Here is a 12,369-nt window from a genome sequence, read left to right on the forward strand (position 1 = left end):
ATTAGACTGTTTGTTCCATGGTAATATAAGGATCAATAAGTCCCAGCCCATAAGAAGAGTGGTTTCTAAGGCCCTAGTTGTTGCACCTTCAATTGAAAGACACGAGTGTAAATTATAATAAAGTCCTCAGTAATTGGACTCTGCTCCTCTAGGCTTAAAGCTCTGGCTAGTGTGAAGTCAGCCAGTGATGGAACAAGTAGACAAATGTGCCAACTCTGAGCCCTGTTTCTTAGACATCAAGATGCTTCTCAGTGGTTTAACTGGAGTTTCTCTCTTTTGCAGCTGACACAAGTAAAGAAAAATCATGCTGTTTAAGTCACAATTCCTTGTCAGTACTTCAGCATAAAGGGTTTGTGCACACGCTACATATTTTAAAAAATAAAAGATAAACTCATACGCTATTAACCAAGAATAAAACCAGTTTTTTTTCTATTTAGTTCTATTATGTTTACAGCAAGATGAAGCACAAAGTCAAGGCCAGAGTTAAGAATGTTATGTCAGTGCAATGGTAAACTGAGTTATAAGCTTAAATCAAATTAAGAATGGAAAAAAAAAATGCCCCCGTGACAATCAAAGGTACTTTCAATTTCTAATTTATAGAGAGGGAAGAAAAAATATTGACAAATTCTATTGACACGTGTGACCTCTGCTGAGTTATATAAGTAAACACCATTTTGCAACTTTCCCAGAAAGTCTGCATCTTAATTATTCCTCAAGCAGCTTTGCTTATACAAAGAAATAACTTATAGACAGTTTTGGCTGGGACTCTCTCTGGGTGGAGGTGTTTCTTGGAAAGACATCAAAATTCAAGTAGTACAAAAATCATTCCTTCCAACTTGAATTTGAGCCATTTGCAACTGTAGTCATGTGTTGAGAGAGTTTTATTTTACCTCTATTACTGAGTAAATGTTTGAACAACAGGGCCGTATCTTCCAAATAAGGAATCGGTGGGGGCAAATGTGGGGATGATCAACAGGCCACCATCCTTGGAGGACTTTTGTAGGGAACTATGTTGAAAGCAGTCAGGCCCAAGACACATGCCAACAGCTCCCACCTTTCCCACTCTGTCTCAGTTCTGAGGCTTTTCTATGTTTCTTTGTCTGTGTATAAACTTCCTTCCCTCCCAGCTTTAAAGTATTTCTCCTTAAGTTTTGCCTTAATAATATCATACCCTCCTCGGGTGCCTCATCATGAAGCCCAAATGACCTTCTGCAGAGGAAGCTGTGCTTATCTATCACCCGACACTCACTCACCCCCTCCCCAAAGGACAGCAGCTACCAAGGGGGATTCTGACTGGTCTAAGATAGCCAGGGGCACACCATCCTCCTTGCCACAAAACTGCAAATGGTGAGGTGAAGACAACCAATGCTGGATGCTGCTCTGCCTTAAGATCCTGCGGGTCTGATTTAAGATGGTCTAAAAAGATCAAAGCTGAAGGTAAGATAAATGTGATAGTAAAATCTCCTATCACATGGTTGATGGCCACGGCCTGACGACAGCGATAGCTTTGTCTCCATCAAGACAAAGCTAATGCACAGAGGAGAATCAAGAATTGAAGAGAAAGAGATCTGGAGACCTGGCTTTCTCTTTCTTTTTCTCTCTCTTTCTTTTTTTTTTTTTTTTTTGTACCAGGGATTGAACCCAGAGGCAGTTAACCACTGAGCCACATCCTCAGTCCTGTTTTATATTTTATTTACAGACAGGGCCTCACTGAGTTGCTGAGTCTGGCTTTGAACTCACGATCCTCCTGCTTCAGCCTCCAGAACTGCTAGAATTACAGATGTGACTACGGTGCCCAGCTGAGACCTGAAATTCTGACCCAGGCTCACCTGAAATTAATGTTACATAACTAAGAAATGCCCTTCATTGTTTAAACCAACATATACATTGTCCATTCAAATTATTACTTTCAAATTATTATGCCCATGATGCTTTTTTCCCTATGCCTGCCACCATAGACTGCGACTGGAAGGCAAGGAGCAAGAACCTTAATTCTTGATATTTTGGCTGGTTACTTCCACAATTGCTTGCACCTTGTTAGGACTCTGAAAGGCCTGGATTCAAAATCAAGGAACCAAAACAAGGTTCCATACCTACCACTTATGCGACATTGGGCAAACTGCTTATGTGGTGATCTCTTCCATTTAAAAAAAAAAAAAAAAGGCAGTAACAGAATTATTGTAAGGAGTCAAGGACGTAATGCAAAAGTAAATGCACAGACCAGGACCTGACACTTCCCTATCATCCCTAGGCCCCTTCTCTAGATGATTATCATCACCTCTAAGATTTTGTTCCAAATTTCCAGATCAAGTGGTTTACCACAGGCCTATAAGTCAGAAGAACACTTCAGAGTCAGGGCAGTCCAGAACCTGACAGCCCACTTCTGGCCCAGTTTCCCACAATGCAGGCTGTTTTTTTCATCCCACATCCTGTGTTTAAGGGCTGTGTGATTCTTTTCTTTTAAGCCCTGGCCCTGCAAGAGTTTCTATGGAAGTTATCTTCCCAATGATAGAGGCACAGTTCTCTTTTCTAAATGTTCTTTGACCCAAATGTCCAAAAGCATCTTCAGCTTACCCATGCTTAGATTTTTGAATGATCTCATTTCAGTGTTTCTCAGGTTTTCTGCTCATTGCATTATATTGAATAATTATTAATAGGAGCTTAATACTTATTGCACATGCAGATATTAAAATAAATTTGTTATTTGGAGCATGAGACCTAAGATTCGTAGAATATGTGACATTTGTCTTTTTCATTCAGGCATCCTTGCAATTCCCACTCCTCTAGGGTACACACCCCTTCATGAAGTTAAGTTTGCTCACTAAAGAGAGTTCCTAGGAAAATAGTAGAATCAGAAATCTGTAGTACAAGGACTGTAAGGAGACAGAATCAAATCAAACTACAGAACCATCAGCAAGCAGCTGGGGGTTAGAAGTGGACAGACCTCAGCCTTCCCTGGCTCAAGCTACCTACCTCTGCAGCTGCCCTGGGCTTCCTCAAGCTGCAGGCCCTGGCATTTGTCCCCTTTCGCTACACCACAGCAATAGCTGGTATCTCAAAACTAGGGATGCAAAAGGGTATCTTAGCCCACACTCCCCGGTGTGTTTCAATGCTCCATCTTGGCTTCCCTATCAAATCTTTAAAATGTTTGAAGAGATACAGCAAAGTGCCAGGCGCAATGGCGCACCCCTGCCATCCCAGCTACTAGGGAGGCTGGAAGCAAGAGTACCCACAAGTTTGAGGCCAGCCTGGGTAACTTGGTGAGACTCTGCCTCAAAATGAAAAAAAAAAAAATCAAAAGATGTGGAGATGTAGTTTGGTGGTAAAGCATTCCTAGATTCAATTTCCAGTATAGCAAAAACAAAACAAAGCATAAAAGATACAGAAAAAATGACGCTGTGTGCAGACGTAAGTAAGTCAGTGCTATGAACACTTCAAAGGATGAAACCATTCCAGCCAGCCCCACTGACAATAGTTCAAGTTGCTCCTGCTGGTATCACCATGGGAACAGCTGCTTGCAAGCATGCTGCTTGATCCACTAAGCCAGCTCCCCTCACTGCATCTCCACTGTGGCCCCCAAGTATCTACTAATCCATAAAAATAGTCCCTGACATAAGCTTCCAAGTTTAGATAAAGCCTCAGATCTGGTGGCTACCACTCTTTGCTAGAAAGGCATGATCATGCCGGACATGATGGCCATACCTACAATCCTGGTGACTCAGGAGGTTGAAGCAGGAGAATTCCAAGTTTGAGGCCAGTCAGCCTGGGCAACTTAGTAAGACTCTGTCTCAAAACAAAAAATTAACAAGGGCTCAGGATGTGCTCAGTGATAGAGCCCCCCTGGGTTCAATCAACCAGCAGGAAGGAAGGAGGGAGGGAAGGAAGGAAGGAGGGAGGGAAGGAGGGAGGGAGGGAGGGAGGGAGGGAGGGAGGGAGGGAAGGTGTGAACATTCCATACACATAGGGATTGACTGCTGCTTCCTTTTTCTTCCTAATCACTGAACTCATGGACACTCACCACTTAAGAGTCACAACCTAATAAAGGGAAATAAGTTCCTGATCCAAATGAGTACTAAAAATAACAGGAGAAGACAGTGGTCTTCCTTCACCTTGAATTCTCTTATTTAACTTATTTTCAGGATTACTGATTCCAAAACTGACGGAAGCCATAATTTAAACATCAGCACTGGCCTTTTGAAAAATAACCACACACATATCATCCACAAACAAGTAATATTCAGGTCATTTTTTTTAAAAAAAGTTATATGTAAAAATAACTGCTGAGGGGTATAATTCCACATTTATTGGACATTTACTAGGTGTCTTTCATTTGCATGTTTTTGCAAGTTACAAAGTAGTTTTATATACTCTCCCTCCACAGAAGAAAGAAACCTTTGCTGAGTGTCTCCTATCCGCCAGGATTGTGTTCCCTGACTTCAGATGCAATTTGTGAAGCAGAAATGACATTCTCAGGAAAGGGGTCTGTATGCTGATCCAAAGGCAATTTAATACTCTACACTTAGCTTCCATTCCCCGCCCCTGCCCCCACCAACTTTTAAATCTGTATAGGCAGTAATTTCTTGACTTCTCTGTTATATAGAAGAATAAAAATTGCATCACCTCCATGTTTGGGTACCTAGATTTTAGTAGCAGCTGCTGGGGAGGTAGCTTGCCAGCAGTTCCCTTCTGTTACAGTATCCAGTGGAGCTAAGCTTCCAGATTGATGTCATCAATAAGGGCTACCAACCCACTAAGACATACTCAGGGTTCTAAAGAACCTGAAGAGTTTGTTAGGTTTAAAGTTTTTAAAAAATCATTTCTCTTCCCAGTAGCTTGGGAGGCTGAGGCAGGAGGATCACGAGTTCAAAGCTAGCCTCAGCAATAGCAAGGCACTAAGCAACTCAATGAGACCCTGTCTCTTAAAAAATAGAGTTGGGGATGTGGCTCAGTGCTTGAGCGCCCCTGAGTTCAATCCTCGGTACCCCCTCCCGCCAAAAAATTATTCCTCCTTTTCCTATTTGGTGTTTTCTAATTTCCTTATCTTATATTTGATTTATTGCATGTTGGTCTTTGGATCAACTGTCTTTTTGTTTGTTTGTTTTTTTACCTTTTATCTGCACAGTGCCTTGACATTTGCAAAGCAAATCCAGGAGAGCAAGACAATACATTAGTGAACATATTTTTTATAAAAAAAGGCAATAGCAAGGAGAGCTTGGAACACAGTCTGTTAGAGCAAAAATTCTGAAAAAACTGTGGTTTCCTACGTTGCTAAAACTCATTGCCTAGTAAATTGCTTTTAGGGAACTGGCTTTAGTGACTGGATACGATTGTTGTAATTAGAATAATTAGTCTAGATAGAAGAGAATAACTGAAATGCTAGAAACATTTTCTCTCTTTACTTAAGCATTCCTCTTATATTCTTAATTCTCTTTTCCATCCTGCTCCCATGCTCACCCATGGCAAAACAGTGAACTAACTGCAATTTATCCTCCCATTAAAATGGTGACAAAATTCAGAATAAATGAAGTCCAAATTAAAATTTCAAAACCACATGGCAAAGAAGACCCAGTTTAATATTTAGTAAAGAAAATGAGAATCCTGTCTTGTCAAAACATAAACACTTCTAGGAATAAATTAGATTTTCCCCAACAGAATGGAAAAACCATTTGTCGACTTTTTTTTTTTGTTTGCAAAAGTTGTCACACTACAAATGTGCCAGTCTCATACACATGATTCTGTTTTAAATTTTAGTGTTCTATTTTCTTTAACCCTCTGAGTCACTAGATGAGACAATGTTAAATTGCAGTGTGACATCCTGCTTCAGAGCAGAGACTTTCAACTCTACCACTTTCTGGCTGACTGACTATAGCCAGTTTCAATGCTCTGTGCTTCCATTTTCTCATCTGTGAAATGCGGGTATTGAGAGTAATCACTACACAGAGTTGCTATGAAGAGTTAAGGCATTAACATTTAGAAGAGACCTAGGCAGGTAATAAGGGCTGTCTAAGTGTTATTGTTTTTTCTCTTGGTGGTACTGGAGATGGAATCCAGGGATGCTCTACCACTGAGATACATACCCAGCCCCTTTAAACTATTTTATTCAGAGACAGGGTCTGGCTAAGTTGCCCAGATTGACCTTTCACTTGGGATTCTCCTGACTCAGCCTATGGAGCAGCTGGGATCACTGGTATGCACCACCGTTCCTGGCTATTGCTATTGTTTTGATGATCATTCTCACCATTACTACAAAAAGAACAAACTAATATTTTTAGGCTTCTTTGTTTTAAAATGCTCTATTACAGAAATCTTTCTCTGTAAGTACCTCCAGGATTAGTCCTGGAAGAAACAGGAGGTAGAATTTGGATGTCCCAATTAGTGTCATAGTTACAAATGGATAACTAAATTTCAAAATAATAGGTTTACATCTAAAACCCATAAAATAACTAATGATTTGAAAAATCATAGCATAAGACACTTAATATGAATTATTTATATGTGGTTGATTATCTTAAAATTAGGAATATTTTGGGGCTGAGGTTGTGGCTCAGTGGTAGAGCTCTTGATAGCATGTGTGAGGAACGGGGTTTGATCCTCAGCACCACATAAAAATAAATAAATAAAATAAAGGTATTGTGTCCATTTATAACTACAAGTGTTTTTTTTTTAAAAGAAGCTTAAAAAATTAAGAACATTCAGAGAATATTTTCTTGACTAGTACCCCTTCTCTGTTCTATTGTCAACAAAACACTATGATAATGTATATGTAAAATATCAGTCCCACCAGGAGGGGAAATGAAGGGGAAGTTCTAAGGAGTGAAGTCAACCAAATTATATTGTTATATTGTGTACATGTACAAGAATGTAAAAAAAAATCCACTATTAAGTATAGTTATTATACACCGTTAAAAATAAACACACACACATATCCCAGTGGTATTGTAATAATGTTATTCAATTAGTGATAAAAAAAATCATTGTATTTTTTGGGGCAATAAAAATACAGCAACTAAAAAGTTTTAATATTTTTGTCTTCTACCATCCCAATGTTTTATCTAAATGCATTTTTGTAACAGCTTTAGTGAAATATAATTTGCATATATATACACAAACAATTCACCCATTTAATGTACACAATGTAGTGGTTTTAACTATATCCTGAGTTGTGTGTGCAACCATCATACAAATCAGATTTAGATAATTTCATCAGCCCAAAAGGAAACTCCATACTCACTAGCAGTTACCCTCCATTTCCCCCTTCCACCGTCCTGACAATTGCCAATCTACTTTCTGTCTTTTTATTTATTTGCCTATTTTCGACAATTCATAGAAATGGAGTCATACAATATTTGTCCTTTTAGTCTGGCTTCTTTTATGGGTGATCTTGCCAAAGTTCATCCATGTTGTAGCATGCCTCAGTACTTTGCCTTTTTGTTGGTGAATAACATTCCACTAAAGGACTGATCATGTTTTGTTTATTCGTTCATCAGCTGATGAATATTTGAGCTGTTTCTGTTTTCATGAATAACAGCGTGGATATCTGTGGCCAGATGCTTTCACTTCTCTGAGTATATGCCAAGGAATGGAATTTCTGGGTTTTTATGTTTCAACTTTGAGGAACTACCAAATTGTTTCCCAAAGTGGCCATCCCATTTTACATCACCACCAACAGTGTGAGAAAATTCTAATTTCTCCACATTCTCACCAACACTATGTTACTATCTGACGTTTTTATTATGACCCAACCTGGGGGCGGGGATCCAAATGCATTCCTAGATGCAAAAACATAGGAAATAATTGGACAAGGAAGCAACATCTTTTAAGACAAGGGAAAAGCATAAAGAGAATTAGGAAAAGGGTCCTGCAGTCGAGATGGAAAAGAAAGCAGCAGATGTTAGATGTGTTATTCTTATGCAATGAACTGCAGAAAAGTGTGAGCATCGTGCAGCCAGCCTCCAACTTCCCATCTGGAGCAGATAATATTCACAACAACACTCTTCTGGGTCTATTGACTTATTTTACAGGGAGCCTTCCCATGTCGTACCCCATCTGATCCACCACCACAAATCTTATGTGGGAGGATAGTATTCCAATCTGCAAGGGTGTAAGGGCTGCAAAGATTCACTGAATTGCCCCAGGGACCAGAGCTACAAAACTAAAGAGAAAGGAAAAGGAAGTGAACAGAACTGAGTTTGGAAGCATAACTTTTTATCTCATATCTCAGTCGATGGCTTCCTCTTTCCTCATGATCCCAACCTTATCACTGATGACCCAGAAACCAATGCAAAGGCAAGAGAAGGCAGAGGTGAACCCAGGGTATGTGTGAAACAATTAAAGGCCAGAGGCCTGGTCATCACAAAGTGGCCACAATCATACAGTTAAGAGAGCAAGCTGGGGACAGAAGCATACATTGTGACGGTAGCAAAAAGATGACCAAGTTTCCACCCTCCAGTAATCAGGAAGCCAGGCATACAGCCACGCTGATCCCTAAGTGTTAATTAAATATCATATTAAGCTGTATTAATAGAAGTATACTGGATTACATACAACACTCATTCAAACATTTATTAAGAAATTACTATGTGTTAGTCACAGTAATAAAATGACTAAAATAACAAATAGAATGATTAAAATTTTCCAAAGTAAAATTAAATGACTAACATTTACTAAAACTTTTACATGTAGCATCTCACTTCATGCTCCCAAAACTCCTGAGGGAGGACTGTCACCAGACTTCCCTTTCCAAGTTGGATGTATTGGTGCACATCTGTAATCCCAGCTACTGGGGAGGCTGAGGCAAAAGAATTACAAATTAATGCCACCCTGGGCAAATTATCAAGACCCTATCTCAAAACAAAATAAAAAGGGCTGGGATAGAGCTCAGTGGTAGAGTGTTTACCTAACTTGTTTAAGGTCCTGGGTTCCACCCCCAGTACCAATAAAATAAGAAAACTTAAATCTAAGAATCTTTCATGTACGGTTTTTATTTCATATATATGTCATATACTTCTATCATATATGTTCATATAGAGTAATGACCAGTGTAATTACACATCACATGCAACCAAGGAATGAGAAGTTTCATTCCATATATGTATAATGTCAAAATTCACTCTACTGTCATTTATAAAAAAATGATTTAAAAGGAATTGAAAAATTTTGAAATCAATTAAAATATTGAAAGTCTTAATTAAAAGAATCTCTTTTCCATAGAGGAGAGGCAAGAGAGGTTAAAAGTAAATTGTCCCAAAGTCACAAAAATTAATAAATGGTGGAGACAGAACAAGAACCCGGGCAGCCTGGGTCTGTAATGTATGCTCATAACAGCCCTAGTCCTTCCTGCCAGGTTTTATGTAACTGGAAGTGACATGTGGTGTTACAGGAAGCTCAGGGCCAATTCTCAGGAGCCTCTCATAAAATACTCTTATCTCTGTTGCCATCTTACCAATGAGGAAACAGAGGCTCAGAGAAATGAATTAATTACAATATCTCATGCTGATATGACACTTACATTTCAGGCTCTGTTTTAAGCACTAATGCATCTAGTCTTCATAACAACTTACAAGGTAAATTTCATTATTATCATCATTCTAAATTAAATAACTTGTCCAAGGTCCTATACTAGTTGAGGGCTAACATGGCCAGGATTCACTCCAGCTCAAAGGCCTCCTCAAAACAAACCTAATGATGACCCTTGGAAAGAGTGGTGGAGCAGAAATTCAAACTCAGTTCTAACTCCTGAGTGACAGCCTTCTATCTTTTCACCCACTTGCCCATGGATGACCCTTAAATCTGCTGCAGGGTGGAGAGGAGCCAGGGAGAGGGGAGTACAAATGCTCTGGAGACCCATAAGAAAGGGCATTTAAGCTGCACTCTGAAGGACAAAGAGCTTGCTGGACAAAGCGAGTCACTACACAACCTAGTATTTGTAAAAGAAATAAACAGCAAGTAACCTTATCCAAGGGAGAACGCTAAAAAACAAAGAAATCAAACTATTAAAAACAAAGTGTTTCAGATTATTTCAGAAGAGCTTTACTTCAAATTTTAGTTAGAAAACATTCTTGAAGGGAAAACAAGTTTTTAGTCCCTTTACTTTTGACTATACATTCAAAAAATTCAACAAGGTATATAAATGTGCAATTTATCTTTTGTAACACGAATTCTGACGTCCAAAATTTACTTCCTCAAACTAAGCGCTGCAAGCTGGTGTCTACCAAACCTTCAGGAATGTTTGCAAGATTCTCCATCAGGTCCTGAAACAGTCATCTAGAAACCAAAATGAGCTGGGAAATTCAAACCAAGACCTTAAAGGAACGTGGTTCTGGCGGGGCCAGGGGCCCATGTGCAAGTTGAGGCTGAAACACTGCAAAGATGGATTATTTTTTCCTGGCAAACTGATTTATGACCACAGAAGGGCAGCTGCAGAACCAGTCTGACCATAACTACAATCCTCAAACACAGAACAGGAAGTGATGGAAACAGCAGGAGGACCCTGAAGACCATCGCTCATTTCTGGGTGTTGTGAGACCTAACAAATTCTAATTCTTGCTGCAGACTTGGGGCGATCAATGGAGTCCATGGCCCAAAACGTGACCTCTGGGAAAGTTGGCACAGCAGAAGGGCACTAGACAAGGTGCCTCCACGCCCCCTGGCGGACTCAAAGGATAATTATGATGTGCCAATTAAAGGATAGATAGGTTCAGGGTTTCTGAAAAATTCTCTGTTTAGCTTCCACAGCAACCCTTAAAAGGAGGCGTGGACTCCGTTTTACAGATGGGGAATAAGGTATGACTTGCCAACAGACACAAAAAAGGAAAACAACAGAAGCAATCACTGGGCTGACTTCTAGGAGTACAGGGGATAGGGTTAGCTCGGACCCCACAGCGACCCTCGGTTCACCAGGCGGACAAGGTGCAGGCTATCAGCAGGGAGCATTGGCAGCGCCCAAGTACCTCGGAGGAGGGAGCGCGCGGCGGGTGGTAGCGACTCATCCCGGCGCAGGGCTGCAGCAACCAGGCTAGGGCGCAGCGCGCACCACCCGCTCGCCTGTGCCTGCCCGGACAGCCTCGCACGCTGTGCGTGTCCAGCCGCTGCAGCAGCAAGGCGCGGCGCAGCGTGGACTGTCCACGCGTCTGCACCTGTCCCAGAGCCCCGAGAGACTCTCAAGCCACCACACACGGCGCGCGTGTGCGCAGGACTGCAGCGGGCACGGGCTGGCAGTGCCACAGCAAGCCCACCCTCTCTGTCTCTGGTCTTACCGTAACTGTTCTCCAGTGACTAGGACTTCAGCCATGCGCTCCAGCTCCCTTTGCTGCGCCCCGCCACTCCCGCTAGTGCTGCTGTCGCTGCCACCGCCGCCAGTGCTACCGCCCTCCTCCATGGTCCGGGCCACGCCGCTACCACTGCCTGGGCTATCCGCCTCGGATTCTGCTGTTCGAATCAGTCTGCCCTCACCGAGGCTTCTCCCGCCATCTTTGTTCGGGGCAGTCCCAATGCTCTGAAGTGATTGGTTAGGGAGGGAATCCCTGTGAGTTAGCGGAGGCACTAGGCGAGTCCGGCCCCAGAAACTTCAGCTTGGGGGCGTGGCTGGAGTCCCTCGTGGCTGGGGGCGGGGCCGAGGGAGGAAAATATCAACATCTGAGCTGGGCACAGGCTCAGGGCTGTGTGTGCTGGCTGTGGATGAATTCCCGGGACTTTCCTTCCTTTACCCTGCAAAGCTCTTGCTATGAAAGCCTGCGTTTTTATTATATTGCAGAGAATGAATGAGAACAGTACACCCAATAGTGCACAAGAGAGGATACACATGTCACTGCAGGACATGGAAAAAAAAATTGGGATGAGGGGTGGTACCGAGGAGTGAACTCAGAGGCACTCGACCACTGAGCCTCATCCCCAACCCTACTTTGTATTTTATTTCGAGACAGGATCTCACTGAGTTGCTTAGCGCCTCGCTTTTGCTGAGGCTGGCTTTGAACTCGCAATTCTCCTGTCTCAGCCTCCCGGAGTAGCAGGTATTACAAGCCTTCGCAACCGCGAGGCCTGGAAAAATTAAGCATTCCTTTCACTCGGACCACTCTCACCGAAGACAACTTACATAACTTGACGGTGTGATCAATACATAATGCTGGCCTGAAATTAAACAGATCTGGGATCGAGCTCCACAACTATCTTGAGAGACATAATTTTTCAGTTGCAGGTATGTGGTAGAAGTTTACAGACTAGTACATGGGTAAAAAAAAGAAGGAGAAGAAGAGAGACGTTGTTTACAGAATGAAAATGGGAGGAAGTTGAAAACCAACTTCTATATATACATGTTTATATGTACATGCGCACACACACACACACACACACACACACACACACATAATCAAT

The 12,369-nt window shown here is 41.6% G+C and overlaps 1 protein-coding gene across 1 annotated transcript in view; it reads right to left on the bottom strand.

The window, feature by feature from the left end:
* Deptor (DEP domain containing MTOR interacting protein) overlaps positions 1 to 11,532 on the bottom strand; it is a 137,564-nt gene extending 126,032 nt beyond the window's left edge. The window contains exon 1 of the mRNA XM_005316200.5: positions 11,256 to 11,532. Within this exon, the coding sequence (XP_005316257.2) occupies positions 11,256 to 11,377 (122 nt within the window). The 5' untranslated portion in view covers positions 11,378 to 11,532. The remainder of the gene's footprint in view (positions 1 to 11,255) is intronic.
* Between the last annotated feature and the right edge of the window lie 837 nt (positions 11,533 to 12,369).

The sequence above is a fragment of the Ictidomys tridecemlineatus genome, chromosome 7 (assembly GCF_052094955.1).
Source record: "Ictidomys tridecemlineatus isolate mIctTri1 chromosome 7, mIctTri1.hap1, whole genome shotgun sequence".
In the NCBI taxonomy this organism is placed as follows: domain Eukaryota; kingdom Metazoa; phylum Chordata; class Mammalia; order Rodentia; family Sciuridae; genus Ictidomys; species Ictidomys tridecemlineatus.